At 54.9% G+C, this 20112-nt stretch overlaps 4 protein-coding genes across 4 annotated transcripts; 2 read left to right on the top strand and 2 right to left on the bottom strand.

Moving 5' to 3' along the window:
• Positions 1-1045: 1045 nt before the first annotated feature.
• On the bottom strand, positions 1046-2642 carry MAM_03256 (septin; the record flags this gene model as incomplete). Its single annotated transcript, XM_040822055.1, has 2 exons — positions 1046-2087; positions 2215-2642. 2 exons carry the CDS (start codon positions 2640-2642, stop codon positions 1046-1048), a joined length of 1470 nt encoding a protein of 489 aa, XP_040679860.1.
• A 4715-nt stretch (positions 2643-7357) lies between these two features.
• MAM_03255 (ABC1 domain protein) lies at positions 7358-9421 on the bottom strand (the record flags this gene model as incomplete). Its single annotated transcript, XM_040822054.1, has 2 exons — positions 7358-8570; positions 8646-9421. The coding sequence occupies 2 exons, from the start codon at positions 9419-9421 to the stop codon at positions 7358-7360; spliced, it is 1989 nt and encodes a 662-aa protein (XP_040679859.1).
• A 4182-nt stretch (positions 9422-13603) lies between these two features.
• On the top strand, positions 13604-15698 carry MAM_03254 (Actin cortical patch SUR7/pH-response regulator PalI; the record flags this gene model as incomplete). Its single annotated transcript, XM_040822053.1, has 4 exons — positions 13604-13790; positions 13858-14814; positions 14866-15151; positions 15218-15698. 4 exons carry the CDS (start codon positions 13604-13606, stop codon positions 15696-15698), a joined length of 1911 nt encoding a protein of 636 aa, XP_040679858.1.
• Positions 15699-17639: 1941 nt separating this feature from the next.
• On the top strand, positions 17640-19358 carry MAM_03253 (uncharacterized protein; the record flags this gene model as incomplete). Its single annotated transcript, XM_040822052.1, has 1 exon — positions 17640-19358. One exon carries the CDS (start codon positions 17640-17642, stop codon positions 19356-19358), a length of 1719 nt encoding a protein of 572 aa, XP_040679857.1.
• Positions 19359-20112: the final 754 nt, after the last annotated feature.

The following is a 20112-nucleotide window of genomic DNA, read 5'->3' as shown; positions in this document are numbered from 1 at the left end:
GCCAATCTGCCATCTCATCGCCATCATGTGCAAAATCTGTCAAATTCATCAAAACTACTGAGGCAAGCCTCGTCAATACCGCTCGATTCCTCCCCCCGCCCCCCCGGCCTGGTCTTTTCGCACACCTACATTCCCCCCTCCCTTATTTCCTGCTCTCGAGTTTCAAGGAACGGACCTGGGAGTACTTCTTGCTCCCATTCAGGAAATCCATTCATCCTGTTGGAAAGTCGCCAAACTCCTGGCGTCGAGGTCAAAGACCCGGCCTCCGTCCACCCCCATGACACTTTCTATTCGTTCCTCCAGGTCTGAAATCCTCGCGAAACCCTTCATCAATTTTTTGTCCAAGACAGAAAGCAAAATACTGACGAAAAGATGAAAAAGAAGTAATGAAAATACTGACACAAATGGTCGATAATGGTACCCGTGCAGGTATGTCGACGGTGAGAAGAATTGAAGGTAAAAAAAAAAAAAAAAGTTACAACGTTGACGTGTTGGTTAGGATAGACATGACGGTTGTTTCCCGGACCAGTCTTGTGAAAAACATGTTGCCACATGAGAGACAGGAAACCTGCCTCTTGCACAGGGGCCGGCATATTCAGACTTTCTCACGGTCCGATACTACTCACAGAAATACAGACAGTCAGGCTGTCATGAGTCTGTGGCAACTGTGTGATACACGCTGATTGGTGACGGTCGGTAAAAAAGGCGCCGTCTCGCCGGAATATCTAGTCAGACGGGAATAGAAATGGTTATAGGAAAAGGCAGAGGTATGTCGAGGCTGTGTAGACAAAGAAATAGTTCGGGAGACTAGCTCCAGCGGGCAGTGCCGGGAGATCAAAATCCAATCCATTGCTCAGACGTGGCATCGGCACCGGCAAATGGCGAAGCTCGCCAAGTCGCAGGTAGGGTGTGATAACAACATCCATAATGGTAACTGACGTAGCCAATCAATGAAGCGGCGCCCCGTAGATTTTGCATGTTACTCTTCCTCTAGAGCGCCGCTTCGTGGTATCGGATTTTCGTGACAACAAGCGAATTGCACCTTCTATCGATGACGATAGGGCAGGTCTCGCAGCTTCAGGCGGTTCGTTCTCCATCCTTCATACCATTGCTCTCGACTGGCCTCACGCAACTCACCTCGCCACTCTGAGAAAACCGTCTCCTTCAAACGGGTGAAGTCGCAGTGCTGCTCATTGTAAGGATCTGCAAATCCCCAAGGAAACTGGCGGCCGATCACAGCTGGTTCGTACAAGTCCGGACTGATGATGGAGAGGGGCAGGAATGGGATCTCGTCTTCCTTTGTCTCCTCCTGGGCTTTGTGGCGACGGATGGACTGTGTTGATAATCGTTTGGAGTTCGGCGAACTCGCCAAAGACGAAATTGCCTCGCCGTCATCTACAACAGCGGCTTCCTCCTCCTCCTCGTCAATTTTGTCGGAATTGTTGTCGCTGTCCTCGTCCAATCCGAGAGCCTCGAGCGGATCCAGGTCAGCCTTCCTGATACTGTCCCAGACAGACTTCTTTAGCACATTCATATGCTTGGTCGTAATAGTGTCGGCTTTCGCAATAACCGGAATGACAGTGGTCTTGCGGTGAAGACTGCGAAGGATTTGGAGATCGAGGTCATCGTCAAGGGCGCCCGACGCCCGAGTGCGTGGATCATTGCCCTGGTAACGAGTTGCCATGTTTCGGGAGGCCGCAATATTACGATCGAGACGGGACGGATCCAAAACCAAGAAGACTGCGTGAATGTGGGTATCCTGAACGCCGGGAGATCGCACAACCTTCATCTCTTCTGCAAACGTCTCCTCAAACTTGCTCTCAAGAAAAGCGCTCAGCTCTCTCAATTGCAAATCCACCAAGTTCTTCTCAATACCTTCCGAGTCCCACAAAGTCAAACCAATTCGCTCGTTGTCAATCTCGGTTTCCATGAAGTGAGGAATAAAATTTCCCGAAGCCGGAGCTGGGATTTTGAAGTCATCGTCGTCAACCTTCCTAGGCCGCTTTCTAGGTGGAAGAGCAAGTGCCGTCTTGAGAAATTCGAGAAATGAGGTCTTGCCGGCACCTGCAGTCCCAATGACTAGAATACTGCATTCCCCATAGTTAGAGACAATGAAGCAGATTGAGACAACGATGTGGGCTAGTGCCAAAGTTGCCAAAAGGAATGGCGGGTGAGTGACCTGGACACTTGGTCACGAATGGAGGGGCAACTCACTTAAACGGAGTCGGGTCCTTTCTTCTACGAACCCTCCTAGGGCTGTTGATGGAGCTGATGGCGCTGCTGGCATAGCTGTACCGTCCACGGTGAGTCATGCTCTCAGTTCGAGCATAAGGGTCGAAGGCGCTGCTTGGAATCGGTGGCACTGGCGGAGCAGCGCTGGGTATGTAATGGCGAGATTCGTTGGAGGCGCGCCCGTAATAACCACCGGGGCCCGAAGTGGCGAGACTGTACGTGTACTCGGCGGGTTGCAAGTCTCGGGGGATGGCCTTTGACAATTGCTCGGAGTTGTTGGCGAATTCGGGCAGCTTTGGAGGAACTCGTGATGCCGCTTGACGCTGGCGCTCCAGCTCGGCCTCTCTGAGGGCCTGAGCCTTCTTGCTGCCTTTGCCAAAGTCACCACTTTTGGTCCGTCGAAGCAACATTCCGAAACTCGAACGACGTTGTCGCGATTCGTTCATTACAGGAGGAAACTGGGAAGGCATGGGCAGGAGGCGTCGAAATGAGTGTGATGGCTTTCATCAATGACAAGCCCGGCCACGGGACCACGCGCGGTCCACGTAGGTCAGAGGGTACAGGAGGCGGGGAGGAATAGAACGCAACCACAACCAGCCAGGGGCCAAATTGGTTTGATGTGCGTCGTTAGGAGGAAGGGGTGTGCCGCTCAGGTTCTCACAAGCCAAGGGGCATGCATACACAACCTACAATAGCCGGCGGTTGGTGATGAATGGCTGAGATGGCTGATGACCGAAGGCGGCTGGTTCACGGAGAGGGGATTTGGTGGTGTTGAACAGGAATGCGTAGGTGCGCCGCCCATGCAAGAGATTGAGGGCAACTTCAATGAGAGAGTTGGACACGAGCCGAAGACTGGCCTCGGGGGGGGGGGTTCAATGAGTCGCGAGCACCTGGGCAGAGGCGCTTGGAGCCTTGAGCCTTGTGGAGATTAGGGGATCGCTTCTCCAGACGTACAAACGGCCCTGGCTATTTCTCGACTGGCTTGAGCGGACGGCGGCGGGCTGATGACAACTGCCGGAAGTGTCGAACGCGGACAACAACACGGCAGGTCGACGAACTGGTTAGTGGGAGGATCGGCCCACGGGAGATTGTGCGAATGAGTGACGAGAAAGGTTAAAAATGTGACCCGTGAAAATGAGTATTTCAGGGGACTGCAAAAGCACGGGGGCCACCCAGCAAGCTTCAGCTTGATGTGTCCAGAAGTCGAGAAGAAAGAAGCCTTGGACGCACACACAAGCCAGCTGGGCCATCCATCCTGCACCAATCATGCCTGCTCCCGGGGCCCGGGTCCAAAGTCCAAGCCAAGCCAGATGAGAGAGCATGATGATCGATATGCCTGCCCTCCACGGTCCCATCCCAAGCATCCCAACCAAGCCAAGTCTGGGCCAGTTCAAATGCTGTCCCCGTGTCAGCACGCAGGGCCCATCCATTTGGCCAATTATTAGGCAGCCAACGTCTCTTCCAGCCAAGTAGACGTCGAATGGGGGCGATGGAATAGGGGACGAGGTCCAGCCAGAAATCCAGCCGTTTCCTCCACGGCCAACGGCCCCCCAGAGTTCGAAGTGGCCATACGGCGGAGCCAAGGTTTCGGTAGCGGCGGAGACGTTAGGGGCAACTGGGGCGCGCGTTCGACGCTAGAAGCAGCTACGTAGTTGGCGGTTGTGGAATCGGCAGGCTGCGAAGATGGTAACGTGGTGAGCATGCTAAACATGCATCTCGTCTCGCAGTCGTGAGTGCAGGGGGTCGCCAAGGGCTCCTGGTTAGTACTCCGTAGATTGGACGACACGTGTGGGCGATCGCCTGAAAAGAAAAGAAAAGCAGGCCCCAAGCCGGCAGCTCGCAGGCCCGTAGCCGGCCATTTCGAATTTGGAGGCAGTGCAAGTTCACATCGGAGGCCCCGAGTAGCAAGCGGTGATGAGGGAAATGGTTCTGTGATGCTCGTAATTCTTCATCTCTACCCGTGGACTCGCGCCTTCCTCTGTCGCGGCAACTCGAGGAGTCAGATTGTACGTACTCAGCTTTGCATACAGTCGCTCCTTCCTTCCTCGCCTGCAAGAGGGCAGCGACGCATCCATCGATGCACGATGCACAGTAATCACTGACAACATGGATGACAATCCGATTGTCCGTCCCCTCTGTGTTCTGAGCACGGATTACCCAAGACATGCATGATGGTCTCACTCCAAACTCGCAACTTGACTCTCGTCTTGCGCATGGCTCTTCGACTCGGCCTCGTGAGTATCCCTCAACCACTCTGCTCGGGCCTTCGTGCTCCCCCGCACACGAGTTTTTCTCTCCAAGAACCAATTCTGGCTGAACTCCGCGCCATCCAGCCGAGCTCAAACATGTGTTGTGCGGCCACTCTTCGCCAAGCTGGTGCCCTACGATAGACAGCCAAGAGCAATAAATATGTTTGGACGTCAGACCAGGTACCAAAGAGCCACAGCCGCTTGCAGCGGGGAGAGTCCCAGCGTGCGTGGAGGAGGCGCCCCTTTCACGAGCAAGATTATTGTGCGCCACTGGCTTGCAACGCACCACATGGACAGGATTCAGTGTACGTAGTTGTTGACGGCATTGCACTCGTACGGAACTCGGTAGACCACGATCGGACCACGATCGCCAATGGCCAAGAGAGAACACACAGACGCTAGCGAGTAGGAGTGAACTCGAGACAGTTCCAAGATCTGCATGTGGGGAGTCACTTGCGTAAGGTTCCTCCTCGTCCAGATGTTAGACTTTAGACTCGGACGAGCAATCGACCATGTTCCATTGACAATAGTAATCGTGGACATGTCAAGTTTCAAGTCGCTTTCGGCCCCCGACGATGCTTGTCGTTTGACTCGTGTGAGGTCTGAGCCGTGTCAGGTCTTGGGGCCCGTCTCCTTTCAGAACCTCTCAGACGTTGCACGACGAAAGGATGACCCACCCGCCTTTGTCCCGCGGACAGCAGCCCCTGCAGAAAATGAGATGGATTGTTTGAGGTACAACTCGTCTGTGAGAAGTTGCACCTCGTTTGATCCTTGTCAGCGCTCTTCTTTTTTTTTTCAACTCTGTGCATCGGGGTTAGGGTTGGAGATTGGCAGAAATTTAGCAGGCTGCTACTCCGTAGTTGGAACACAATTGGCAGCTTTCCTTTGGTGCTCATTTGGCCCAAACGAAATTGGCAGACTCTCCATTTCCTCTTGGCATCTAAGCCTTTAACAGGCATCTACGCGGCCTCCCAAGGGCCGGTCCCTATGCCCAGGATATGTACGTGCACTAATTCTAGGGTTAGACACAATTTGATACAGAGCAGAGTTTGGTGACCGGCCGTCTCCATGTTCCTGAACGCCTACTCGTTCAAGTAAAGCGCGGTTTTTTGCGTGTATCTGCTACCACTCCGTACACGTGGGCGATATCGTGTCAACAGTCGATACGTGCCATGACCAATCACGCGTTCCTGCGTCGTTGTATGTCGCTACTTTGCGCACACGACAATCACGAACAGAGCTCACAGAGCCGCGGGAACCAGGCGGGCGAGCGCTGCCGACATGTTTATATACCTACTCCGTACGCGACGGATGGACGACCTTGGAGCGCCAATCATTCACATCTCACCCTCATCGGAGCAAACAGCCACGAAGCGGATGGACGTGTCAATGATGTCCGTCTCGTGGCACGGAACTTTTGCACGACTCGGCGCCTCAATTATGGTCATGGAAAAAAAAGGCTACTCACGACGCACGTGTCATGAGAACTTTGTTTGACCGCCTGGGTCGCGGCTTGATGAGTTGGCAACACGGACTTGTACTTGTACTGTACGAAGCATGGTCTACCCAGGACACAATCGACTCATGCACCGCCACCGCAGATTAGTTATACGAAGGAGCACAAGTACAGCATGGGAACACGGCCTGTCGCAGATGTGTGGCCAGAAATAACGGAGTACTTATGCGCCCGACCACCTACGGAGTAGTTGCTCGACTTCCGACTTCCGATTTCCCGTGCCCACGTCTTCTGGCCGGCGACTCGTTTCATCTTTCCGCACAGGGTAGCGTATGGCCTCGTGGAACGGAGTGCAGGGACAACACAATACGGCGCATTGTCCAACCACATTGCGGCTTCGTGCCGTCTGGGTGGAGGTAAACGTGTGACGAGGGTCGGTCCGTTTGTATCCCTCGACTTTTTTTTTTTTTTTTGTGCACTCAGCACTCTGTCTGTACTTTATACCTCTTCGGCGTCGGCCATCTCAGTCCCCACTTCTTTTTGTTCCCAGTCCATGACGCCACGCTCCGTCCACCCCCCGGCCTTGCCATGGCCACGCGCTGCGACAATTTCGCTGATGCCCAAGGCTCAGCAGTCGGTAGGGCACAGGGGAAAATAAACTGACGGGTAGAGCCAAAAAAAATATAAAAAAATATATATAAAATATGAAAAAAAAAGCTCATAGACCCAGGAAAATCAGCAGGGACGCACTTTGCATGAACCGAAATTACAGGAGCAACCACTGCAACCCGGTGAGCGACGCGTCCCAAGCAAGTCCCTCGGCCACCCTCTCCGCCCGCCTGCCCGCCTGCCCGCCTGGCTGGATGGATGGATGGATAGATAACTGATCCCGATCCAATCAGAGCCAGCGTGCCGCCGGCGACAGTACGGAGTGCGGATCGTCTACTGCGCATTTCGTGCGCGGTCTCACGTACGCCGTACATCCGTCCCGTCGTTTACGTACAAGAGTAGCTGGGCATGTGCCCGCCATGGACGAGAAGAACAAGAACAAGCACAAGAAGAACAAGCTTGGCCGGTGCCCCGTGTCGATCCGCGTCATGCAACTTCCCGCGTCCGGCCAGCTTCGTGCTGCACGTCTGACACGTCCGCCACTCGGCGCGCGTCGCATCGCACGGGTTGGGCTCCCAGCAAGCCTTTCACGACGCGGATCCTATTTTAAGCTGCATGCATGCTTGCTTGGCATGTCGTCCAACGTGCTCCGTATATCCGGCCGCCTCGTCATGTGCATGTGCATGTGCGTGTGCATGTGCACGGCTGGACGCTCCCGCGAGTCCGGCACCAGCATTTATTAGAGCCGTGTTTCGTCTATCCTCCTCCACGTCTGTCTATCGACGGATGCAAAGCCCCCGAGTGCATACGCTCAGCCCTCAAACACGCCGTGCTGCAACTCTATGCCGTAGTCTTGCGCCATGCCTCTCATCCTGCTCTCCATCTCGTCCTCCATGCCGCCCCCGAGTCCCAGCCACTGCCTCAGCTTGAAAAAGTAAAACGCGACGTCGGTGCCCAACATGACCGTCTTGAAGAGCAGGTGCCGCCATGCGTTGGCCAGCCTCTGCCTCGCGGGCAGATTCTTGTCCTGGAAGAGGCTCCTGCTGGCCCACTCGCCCATCATCTTGACCCTGTTGACGGGCGACCCGAGATACTGGTTGTTCCCCTGCACGATGCGCATGTTCCTGCCGATGAAGATGAGTTCCTTGGGCCACTTCTCCTCGTCGGCAAGCATGTCCCGGAGACTCTGCTTCATGAGCTGCTGCACGGCGTACTGCCGCTCCGCGGGCGTCTTGGAGTCCAGCTCCTTCTTGAGGTGGTCGTGGAGCGAATTGTCGCCGCCCTCGTAGGGGCGCATGAGCGTGGCGCTGGCGAAGAAGTCGGCGCCCTTGATGCCCCACTCCGACGTGACCCTCGAGATGGTCTTGTTGTCAAACGTCATGAGGGCCTTCCAGAAGGCGCTGTACTGGTGTCGGAACGCGGGCGACATGTACACGTAGAGGCCGTGGTCGATGAGGACCAGCTCCGCGCGCCCGCTGGGGAGGCGCCGGATGAAGATGTTGCCCGGGTGAGGGTCGCAGTGGACGACGCCCCATTTGAAGATTTGCGCCGAGAACAGGTCGACCATGGTGGTCATGACCTCCTTGGTGGACAGGCCGAGGCCGCCGCGGCCGCGGACGCCCTTCCACTCCTGGCGCTCGGGTTTGATCCTTTCGTCGTGCGGGTTCGCTCGGAGCTCGCGGCGGGCGGCGGCCATGTCCACGGGCGGCAGCGGTGTCTTGGCCCCCGGCGAGCCTTTCCCGTGGCCGCCCAGCCAGCGGGACGTGAGGGCCTTCTTGTCCCAGAGCCGCACGCCCTCGATCCACTCCGTCGTCAGGACGCGCCTGGTCGTGAGGTCCGAGTAGACGACGGGCACGTAGACGCGGCCCCTGAGGCTCCCTTCCGAGTTGACCAGGTTCCTCATCCTCTCCGAGTTCTCGGCCTCGTTGAGGAAATCCGTCTCCAGCTCAAGACGCTCCGTGATGAAGGGAACGAGGGTGTAGAGCGGGAGGTCGAACCACTTGGAGTAAATCCACGTGATGGACCTGTTGTGCATCCGTCAGGTTTTAAGAAAAGCACCGTGGCTGGCGTGATGTGCGATTCGCGGCCGGACGACGTACCTGAAAGCCCACAGATCCCAGGCAATCTGCTTGGCAATCTCCCTCTTCTGGATCTTGACGGCCACCTCTCGGCCATCCGGCAGTCTCGCCCAGTGGACCTGCGCAACGCTGGCGCTCGCCCTCGCCTTGCGCTCCATGACCCCCATGCCCTCCTTGCCCGTGAAGCTGACGCCGAACACGTCCTCGACGCTCTTCCCAAAGTCCCTCCGGATGACCGCCTCCACGTCCTTCCAGTCATCCTGGGGCGCGTCGTCGAACATCCGGCCAAACATCTTCTGGAACTCGGGCGGCAGCACGGCGCTCTGCATGGCAATGGCCTGTCCAATCTTGAGATACAGTCCGCCGTTCGCACGGAGCAGCTCAAACAGCCGCTCCGCATTCCGAGCGTGCAGCTCCGGCACAGAACCAGCCGTCAGCGGCTCCGGTCTGAAGTTGATCTTGTAGTCCAGCGCGACGAGGAGCGTCGTCGTAAACGTCCGCAGCGTCCTGGCAAATCCCGACGCGTAAACCTGGCGGTCTGCCACGTATACCGTGCCGCCCGTGACGAGGCCGACGACGAGCCAGCGCGTCCATCTCCTCCCCCTCCTGTACTGCTTCGCTGCCCTCGGCGCGCCCAGCTCTTCTGGCGACGGTGGCCGGAGGGGCGAGAAGCCGCTTGCGCTCTGGATGCTTCGGCCGGAGGCGGCGACGACCTCATTGGGGACGGGGACGAGGCCGCGGCGAGGCACACGACAAATGGCCCTCGCGAGCATGGGCGTGCTGAGGCGGCGGAACATGCCGGGTAGTTGCTGCCGGCCCGGCTGATGAATGTCGCCTGCTTTGCGGTCCTAGGTGCACGCGAGCATTGAAGATGGCTTGGACGGCGGTTGTGAGGACTCGACGAGGTCTGGGGAGGAGCTTGGCGGTGACGGCTCGGCCGGACGTGGGAGACAGCGAGGGGACCTTCACCTTTTTTTTTCTTCTCTTGCTTTTTTTTGCGGGCCGAACAAAATCCCCGAGAACCCTCAACGTTCAGTTCCGATTGGGGTTCCGGCCCGGCCTTCGGTCGAGTCAACTGCTCCTACGTCCGAGGTATGACTCGATCGGTGACGTTCATGCGGGCCTTTCATGGTTACGTAGTGTGTGGTTTTGCTTGGCTTGGTGTTGAAGGCTTGATCTATGACGGAGCACCTGTCTTCGAGATTGTACTCCAACTCGTGCTCCGCAGGAAGTAATGACGCAAACGAAGAAGCCCGCCGATGCCACCACCGCTAACCTCTTGTCAGGCACCGAGACGCGCACTTGTTCCATTGCGTACCCCTGCACGTGATGGTCGGGCACCCTCAAACAAACCTTGTAGCCGTCCACGATTCGGTAACAACAGCAGGACTCGAAAGTGTAACATGTCGACTCTACTATAGGGTAGCGCGGAAGAAAACCTCAAGACCAGGCAGCCCCCTACTTTGTCCCCTTGGGTCAGTGGTGAGTAGCCTGCTGGCCACCGTGGTAGATGGGACACTCCATGGCTGTAGGAAGTAAGTTAGTTAATTGCCGCAAAGTCTCCAATACTCGTCCGTGCAGGCGATGGGCTGCTGAAGTCTTGTGCTTATTCTGCTTCACGGCAGACCATCTGACGATCATGTTGACCCAGGCAGAGACATTCACGCATGATTCCAGCAACCGAACAAGCAAAAAAGAAGAAACGCTCATTTCCCATATTCTGCAACCCCGCATGTAGCAATGGTCGCTATCAAGCTCCACACAAGGACGAGCGAGATCCACACGTCGGGGACCGCATCTGAATCCTGCTTCAAACAGCCCTACGATCTTGCCGGACGCCACCGTGATGGTTCTGGGGCCGAGTTCAAAGATTGACTCGTCTGCTAGGCTCGAGTTTCGCCATGAGGCAGCATCTAACCGAGAATTCAACAGAGTACACCGTACTCCGTAGAACGGTGCCGAAATGAAGGTGCCGCGGAGGCCGTTGGATACGAACATGTTTGGCTCCGGGGTTCTCTCGCTGGAAATCAAATTCGATGCAGGAAACGTCCTGACCGATGCTGTTGAGACGTTGGGGTTTATTGCGGGGGGCACGATTGCTGAGATGGACGTCTTTTGCATGTGCATTCGAAATGTGGCTTATGTAAGTACTGAGTAGTAGTTCGTACACGGTCTGCGTCTGCGTCTCACCAGATCGTACGGGCAGAAGCAAACACCAAACACGTGCAGAAGCAGGGACGGCCAGGAACCATGTGGATCCGGTCCGCTCAGGCCCCCTGCGCCGCATGTTGAAGGGGCATAAGCGAGGCATCATCGCAAGGGGACCGGTAATTTGTGAGTGGTGCAAATTCCGTGTTTTCTGCTTCTCCCGCCTGGGGGATGGTAACCTGGAGTCAAGGACGGCGAGCATCATATTGCTACTCCGTGCGAGGCACCCCCCCCAAAGCCGTGATCCGTGGATCGTACGGAGTACTCCGGAGTAGGACTCGGAGTAGAATTGCCCAGTGGATAAAGACAAGCCGCTCGCAGCGTTACCAGTACTAGTACTCCGTAACCGAGTGCAGTAAACCCGACCCACCAGTAGCACTTCTCACTTACAAGTTATAGTCTCATACCATTGCGTGGCTTATTTGTCGCAGATGGATGCGGAAGGTACGTCCAATTTCCAGCGCGGTCATCCTCGATCAACCAACTGACTGAGGCATGTGTCTTGCTTCGGTGACCTGTCATTATTATGGAAGCCGGCACCTCCATTCTGACAACCGGTTGCGGCGCACGGGTAATCGAAGATGAATCGAAATTATATGATCCAGACTCGGGGGGCCGGGACCTTGCCGCCGTGGGCGTTGAGCGCCGACAGATTATTTGCGGGCTGCCCTTCGCATGTGAGGGACTCAATAGAAACATGTTGGATTTCTTCCCTTGCAGCAGGGACTCGGTACCGCGCCAAGTGTGTTGTATACAGAAGGAGATCCTTGAGTAAAGACTACCTAGGTACCCAGGTAGGTATCAACAACGCAAGTGCGAAACACCCCCTGTCGAGAGTACTCAAGCGTTTACGTGTACAGACAATCGATTCAAGTAATCAGTGGATGCACGACGGACGATTTGCACCCGCTGCACGTATTCATCCATGAGCCTAGCTGCGTATCAGGTGATCACGCAATGTTGTGTACCAGAGTGCAATGGTTGTCCAATGCCTCCAAATGACGTATAAAAAACAAGCTGTCGCGGCCTTGTGTGTGCTTAATTCTTGTCGACGGAGCGGAGCGCATCATCCACCCGTCTTCTGGGGATATTTCACTAGGCCGGCGAGGCTAGTGGAGTTTAAGGCCGAGGCTCATAAATGGCGTCCGCCGCCATGTTTGTTGATGACTGGATGCGTGGTCGGAAGTTAGAACCTGGAGAGGCGCGGAGACACGGGCCGGCGCTGGACGAACGTGAGACGACGAGCTCTAGTCCTTGCGCCGGCTTGTAAGGAGTACGATGATGGTAAATCGAGATCATGCCTACTCCGTAGGTCGTTGGTGGTTGCAGCAAGGTTATCGTATCGTGGTGATGATGCAGGTCTGTTGTGTTCGTGCCACGGCGGATCTGACCAGCCAAGCCGAGCAAACAATTCGCGTCGTCGGTTGCAATTTCACAACACCGCGGTTGCACCTCCCGTGGGTGATGGTAACCTAAATTTGCCACTTCAATCATGCGCAGATGGTTGGATTTTTTTTTTTTTTTTTTTTTTGAAAACTTGGCGCGGAGTACATAAATGCAACCGAAGTGGCTCACCTTGGCTAGTCGTGGACGTTGTCGTCGAGCCCAGATTCAACGCTCAACGTTGTCCCCCACCCACTGGTAACTACGGAGTACCTCCCATCGCCTGTATCCGCTGGCTACGGACCGACGGGACGCTTCGTTTCTCTGGCCAAGGGTGTTCCGTACGTAACTACATTAAGTAGATGACCCGTCCATTGCTCAGCGACTGGACGTGACGTGACGTGACCATTGGTGGAGACATAATTTTAAAAGGCACTGATTAGGGTTGGGGTTAACGACTGTGGTTGCGGTCTGGTCTGATTGGGAGCAAGTCATGTTTGTGGGCTGCATGTGCAGGCTGCGGGCTTGTGCATGCTTGGGGCCTGCAAAGGAGCCTGCACTAGCAGGGCATCAGCGAGCCCCACGTCTCCGAGGCCCCAGCCCCCCAATGAGCATCGTCGTGCCGCCTCGGCCCCACTAACCAATTCCATCCTTGGCTCTTGATGAGACAATGGTCCATGGACCTTGGCCCGGTTGGCCCTGAAGCCGCTGCAAGCACCGCCGCCGTTGGCGTCTCGAGTCTCCAAGTGCCCCGACAACCCGGCTGCCATGTCTCCCATGTCTCCCATGTCTCCCATGTCTCCCACGTCTCCATGGCTGCGAGAGGTTGACGAGTCAACTCGACCAGTTGCGCTGACTGGCCACTTTGGTTCCGGCCTTCGAGGTGAACCACGTTGACAAGGTCGGGGCCCTCCCGCGACAGATTGTCCGCGCTCAATCGACCGTCATCTGTTCGCGATCCCCCTCGCGCGGAAAGCAGATGTTGCTGGACCTCAATCGTGCTGGCGTGACTCTAGTTCGCCGTCTCGGTTCCTTCATTCGCTCATTCGACTGCCGGGCCATCTTGCTTTTACGCCGTCGCTGTTGATCGCCGCGGAGACCCGAATCGGGGACGATTGAGTTTGGCTTCATGATCCGTTGCATCATAAACGCCATTGAACGACGGGCAGGCTTTCGTCAGGTCCCGTTCCTTTCCTGCCGAAACCAGCAGAGTCGGCTTTTGTCTTCTTCTACCGAGTATGCGCGACACAACCCATGAACCACCGACACACCTGCTCATTTCAATTGCTCAACCGTTCCCCGACGACTACACACACTTGTGCCTCGACTTGCGCAATATCAACCTTCCAGCCAAAGCTCGTCGGTCGGCGTAGCCGGCCGCTGTCGTCATGATACGGCCAGCAACGCCCTTGTCGGTGATGCTCTTTGTAGCCTTCGTTCTTCTCATCTTTTCCGTCATTTCAATTCCCGTCACCAAATTCGTGCCGCTCGGGTCGTCCGAAGATACCAAGTACGGCGTCTTTGGCTACTGCCAGGGCGATACCTGTACCGGTATTGCTATAGGATATCCGCGAGGTACGCTTCATCGATAACATGCCGACGTGACGAACGATGTGCTGACAATTTCGAACCCCCTTGGTAGATGGAGCATTGACCGATGAAACTCAAAAATTCAACCTGCCTAGCTCAGTCCGCCATACTCTGTCCGCCATTCTTGTCATTCACCCGGTGGCGGCACTCCTAACTCTCATCATGCTGTGTCTGGCTATCGCTGCTCACCTACATACTACATCCCATTCCTCGAGATATCTCCTTGTTCTTTGCATTTTCATCCTCATCACCTTTGTGGTTTGTGTTGCCGCTTTTGTCATAGATGTGGTCCTCTTCATCCCTCACCTAGCATGGGGCTCCTATATGGTGTTGGCCGCGGCCATCGTTCTTGCCATTTGCACCTTTGGATCTTTCGCTATGCGACGTACTATTGTTAGCAGGAAGGCTCGCAAGAAGCGCATTGCAGAGAATGCAGAGATGAGTGGCGAGAACTACTACAACAGAGAAGGCCAGGTGAAGCCGGCTCCCATCATTGCTAGCCAGCCCACTGTTCCTGTTGTGAGCGGAGGAAATTCCGGAAGAGATGGCCTCCCCGCATATGCGACGTTTGAAAGCCGGAATCAGCGAAAGGACGACCAAGTTAGCGACGAGAGAATCCCCCTGACACAGCGAAGTCCCGTGGAGAGGTCAGCGACGGCTGTTTACAGCGACATGACAAATATGGGGGACGCCAGTAGCCTGGCCAATTCAAGGCAATCGCCGCCACGGGATCGCTATGGAAACCCCATCCATGGACCTGTTGGGGGCTACCGCGGTGGACGTGGTGGTGCTTATGGTCGCGGAGGTTTCGACACCAATGGTGTAGCAGGTCGAGGACGTGGTGGAGGAAGAGGAGGCTATGGTCCCTCGCCTGACAGAGGGGGAGCCCGTGGGCGAGGTGGTTACGGGCCTTCCCGAGGAGCGTACGGGCCGAGAGGGGGACGCGGGCCGCCTCCAATGGGTGCCTACGCTCATATGCCTCAGGGGCAATATGATCAGAAACCGCCAGGTAACGAACACGGACCATGCGGACGGACTCGCCCATCGCTAACTTGATTAGATCGTGGGTGGAACGGGAGCCAACACGGCTCAGCAACGGATACCATTGATCTTCCCCGGGCCGAGTCCCCGCCGCCTTTGCCAGGACAAGTCCCGGGTGGTTTTCGAGCTCTGGAGATGAATAATACTCCTCTCCAGCCTCCGGAAAATTTCTATGGCCACCATAACCAACTTCGTGATAGCGATGTGGATGTCGTTGGCATGGTTGGCTTGCAGCAAGGTCGTCCAATTCCCGGAGGAGGGCGCGAGACGATGATGACCGAGGCAAGCAAGTACAGCACCGACGAGTATGTGTGGCTCCAACTTCATCCACATCAATCTTGTAGTTGGTCCTCTTTGCTAATGGTCGACAGGCCGCAACAATATGTTCCGCCCCGGGCTGCGTGGAACCAGATCTCTGGAAATAACTCGCCCAGAGCTGCTTCTCCAGGTGGGATGCCAGGATCGCGTAGGGACTACTATGAAGACACCAATCCTCGATATAACCCTGCGCCGCCTTCTGGATCCGTACAAAGCCACCCATCTCTCTACCCGGCGCCACTGTACGAGGAGGCTCCTGCTACGGGCGTCAGAGCACGAAGCCCGGCTGGATCAGAACGATCCAATTTCACGTCTATTTCCCAACGAGGGGTCAATCCTCGATGGGAACCACATCCACCTTTGCCCAATCAGGGACCCCAGAGCGGTCGAGCGGCCCAGATGAAGCAGCAGCGTCAGGATGTGCTCTTGAGCAACAATCCCGACTTCCAGTTACCAAGTTTACGTGGGCCAGGACCGAAACGAACTGGCACTGGGATGATTCCCGGAAGTGCTTATCCCGGAGGCGCCATTTAGGTTTCAAAACCGACTATTGTAAATAATGTCCTATCGAGTCTCAAAATATTGGATCCTTTCAAACCCATTCGTCACTACTTGCGAAAATTTCACAATCGAGCATAGCAGAGCAAAGCAGATCAGAGCAGAAGATTTCCCGATTTTCAGCTTAATCCAGAAAGGCCAAGCCGTTTTATTAATTCTCGCATAGCGAGATTGAATATTCATTCCTTCTGGCTCCGCACTTCATTAAGATCCTTTAATTGTCGACTCTGACATACAAAGGGACACAAACAACCGCTGAACTTTCTACAGAGGACAGCTGCGGTTCCTTTGCAGTTTGGCTGGGCCTTGGGATAATTTTTTTTCTTCAGCTATTTTTTTTTTCACCCTCATCTGGCCTTTTCACAAGGAGATATGCTGGCAACGCGATTCCCTGTTCGGTAACACTGAAACGACAACGTCAGAGTTATTTTCTGCTTCATTTTCTTTTGGGCACGAGCTCAAGCTGGCTTCTAATGAGAAATAGGGAAATGTATGGGTAGCGGCTACTGTCATGACGCGGAACTACTCTTTTGCATATTACTAGCTGATATTGTCGCAACGTGGCATCGCTGTTGTAACACGAAGCCACTGTCATCAGTTTTGCTGACATCATGTGTCGTTGGTCTTGGACGAGAAGTCACGATGAGAGAGATGGGTTATCTCGTTTCATGTCTAGTCAGCCACAGAATGGTGTTTGGGCCCGGGCGAACCAAGTGTTCAAGTAGAGGCTCTAAGAAAAGGGTTCATCCCGACGCGCCGCATCAATGGCAAAAGCATGCCATGTGTTTTGGTAAACCACCCTTTGTTCAGTGTGAGATTTGACGTGCCATGTAGTTGCGCACATTCTGCGCGGTGGCTTCTTTTTATCGACGGCTTTGAGCGTCCGGCGGCTCAAGGCTCAAGGCTATCGTCAGCTGTCGACAGGTGAAGTTCACAGCCTTCAAGTGTCTCGCAGCTGGCAATTGCTGCAAACTCACGAGTCACAACAAAGTACCGCTTTGCATCGAGACGGGCCTTCAACCTCTCTCCGCAACATGTCCTCGATTCGTCTCGCCGACATCGTCATTTTGGATTACTTATTTATATGCGCTCCAAGGCTGAAGGATCTGAAGCTTCAGCTCGAAGACCCGAAGACTCGATGTCGCGGGATCGGCTACATCACCACCACCTACCTACCTGCGTTCTCATGCCGACCTAAGCACATTTCTATTCCTTCTTTTCTTTGTCTAGACGCCGCGCGTAAGAAAGCTAGTTCTTGGTCTTGCGTAAGTAGCGCTTCTCCCTTTCGCCGGTGCGGCAAAGTGCTCAAGTGGTGGCATCATTTGGGAGGCCTGCACACGCGGCACCGCACCTTCCCTCCTTGCGCCTTGGTCTTGCAGGAAGGAGCCGGGCAGAAGCCGCGTCTCTGACCGTCTTGAGGCGTGAGCCACGATGCCTTTGCCCAGGGGCCACTACCTTCTTCTTGATCTGTCTCTCTGTCCTCTTTACTCGACCGCTGCTTTTTAACTTCCCCCTTGGCTTGGTGCTTGAAGGCTTCTGCTCTTTAAAGTTTTCTTATTTTTGTTAACTGCGGCTGACTACACACGCCGTCTTTGAGGACAGACGTTCATTTGGATCTCGAGAGTACAAGTTGGTGCCCAGGGGAAAAAATTTGCATCTACAAATCAACAAGTCCCTTGCGTTTTTCGTCTTTCCTCTCTCTTTATCTCTCTCTCTCTTTCTTCGCGCAAAGTCGGAAACTAGTAACCTTGGAAAAATTGCAGTGCCGTCTCGTCTGCATAATTTGTAATCGAAACTACGAGTTCTTCTAACTTGGACTTGCCGCCAGATCTCTTCCGTCAACTATCAAAACGAAGGTACGAGGAGTGGTAGATTCAGTTTGTGTATACGACATACGGCACCGTTCCTCTTGGCACTATGGACGCTACACCTCTTTCCGATGCCGAGTCTAGTTTTTCTGCGCCGGTCGATTCTCCTGTTGTGTCATTCCCCCAGCCGACTTACACTACTGCCGGAACTATATACAAGCCAAGTTCGTCCCAGCCCCTTCAGCCGCCTACTCGTCGCGGACGCTTGTCCAAGTGGTCGGCTGGCGGTATTAGTTCCGATCTTGCCCTTTTCCCCAAGTCAGTCCTGGCAGGCCTGTCCATGAAAACCCCTGCTGGTCGTCCCAACTCGGCCCTCCAGCTGTACACGCCTTTGCAGCAGAACAATCATCGGGCCGTCAGCCCCTTCAGTGAGCCCGATCACCTTCTTGCCAGGATGCCGATGGAGACGCCTCGTCTACGTTCGGGGAACACCCCAAGGGACCTTTCTGCCCCGTTGTCTGAAGAAGCTGTCCAGGATAAGCCCGTCACGGAGGAGGGCGAGCATCGCTGTGCCGACGCGAGCGACGATGACAGCGAGGGGAGCGAAGCCAAGATAACTTTGCTCTCAAATATGCCGGTCAAGTCACTTCACAATCTGGCTTCTTACCAGAATCCAAGCCAGAAGTATGCTCAGAGGGCGCTTCTGCGAGGAAGGAGGTCAAGGCCACTCGGGATGGGCTCATCGTACACGGGAAGTACCACGTCGACCAGCCCACCACCACTAATGCCAGGATTCAACCCCCCGTATAGTTCAAGTGAGGTGGGAGGCCCCTCCAACCTGGCTCTTCAAGAACAGACAGATCTCTTGGCCTTTAGACGGGCTCGGCTTGATGCTTCCAGGATGGAGTCATGGACTAGTAGGAGAAATGGCACATCGACACCAACTTTTTCCAACACTCCCCGGAACCGAGCGGTCAGCGAGCTCCCAAATTTGGTCGCAACTTCTTCTGCATCTGCAAGCGGCGCACTGTTACCTCTGACTGCCGGGCCACCAGGGCAGCGACAATATCGTCCCTTGGCTGTTGAGTCGACAATCAATGCATCGGCAACCGCAGGACCCTCTTCGCCACCCCCATACAACCCAGCGGATGACGATACGCTACAAATTGCCAATCGAGTTCTGGTTGAAGCCGGCATTGAGGATGTCTGCATTGAATCGCTTGGATCTTTATTTGCTGAAAACTCGAACAGTGCTTCGTCCTATCTAACCAGCCAAGGCGCTGGCGGGCATACGGAACAGCTGCGACCTGTGCTACCGGGGGCGACTGGCTATGACGAAGAGATGCAGCTCCAATTCCGGGACATTGTAGGTCCTCTGGAGCGCATGAAGGTATGGGACCCAAATGAAAAACTCATCCAGACAAAAAGTTGGCGAGACCCCTCTCCGGAGGTTCGAGCTCTTTACAAGCCTGGCACCGATAGATTTACCGATGAAGCGATGGCAGCTCACAATGACAAGGTGGAAGAATGTTGGCTCTCGGGAGTCAACAACAGACGCGAAAGAATGAGACCTCAGAGTACACTCTCCGAGAGTGCACTACTTTTCGAGAGTACACCCCTTCCCCGAAGCAGGCCCGAGGCTTATCAGGATTTCGGGGTTATAGGAGACAGAAGGCTAAAGACGCCGATCAGCCCTTCGGAGAAAGCTTCAGTTGAAGAGACGACGGAAGTCCCCGCATCAGAGCATGCAGCGTCGCTGTTGGAGCTGGCAAAGCACACGCAAAGCCAAAACGGAGATGGTCCCGCAACGGACTCTGCGATGCACTGACTTGCTGAGCGGTAATGGAAAACCAGCCATCTGATATCATGGGTTGCGTGTTTCGAGTAGATTGTTTCTGTTGGAATCGTACATTTGTGAACGAGATAAGCAAGGCTCATCATGTGGCGAGATGGATACGATGAGGACAAGAACTGAAAGCAAACACGACATTCAGATGTGGGGTCTGGCGACTAGGAGTCAAGAAAATCATAGTTTGGGACCTTTACTGAGCTTTCCAGGTAGCATTATCTCATATTTGTTAATCATGTTGGCCCAATGATGTGACGGTCACCTGCGATGTTGTCTGTCCACGCCAGACACTCACTGGCGCGACTTGTCACTTTGAGACACTAATACGAGGTACCGGAGAGCGGTACACGTACGACTATGCGAGCAGCAGATGACTACATGCGCACAAGGAACCATGGAGGTAGAAAAAGTCTGGTAGCATCATCATCTCATCGTTCTTGCGCGCTTCCTCAAGACTGCAGGCGTGAATGCGTCATGGGGATATGCTGACTGCGTACGTCTCGCAGTCAACCCCGCTCCCCAGGATCTTGTCATGTATTACAAGACGGCCAAGCTGACGCTCCTCTCAGTTTGCCGCGCTTGTGATCCAATCAATTCGTTATCGAGACTCCATGTGCTGTTTGTCATATTGGCCCGATTCATACGGAGTACCTGGTGTTCACTCGAAGATAGAAGTACCAGGCATCACGGCCTGCGCCATCGTCAACTGCGGCGAGGATGTCAAGCTCAGGTG

The sequence above is a fragment of the Metarhizium album genome (assembly GCF_000804445.1).
Source record: "Metarhizium album ARSEF 1941 chromosome Unknown scaffold_6, whole genome shotgun sequence".
NCBI lineage: Eukaryota > Fungi > Ascomycota > Sordariomycetes > Hypocreales > Clavicipitaceae > Metarhizium > Metarhizium album.
The sequence above is the reverse complement of the archived record's forward strand: the minus strand, read 5'-3'. Positions and strand labels throughout refer to the sequence as shown.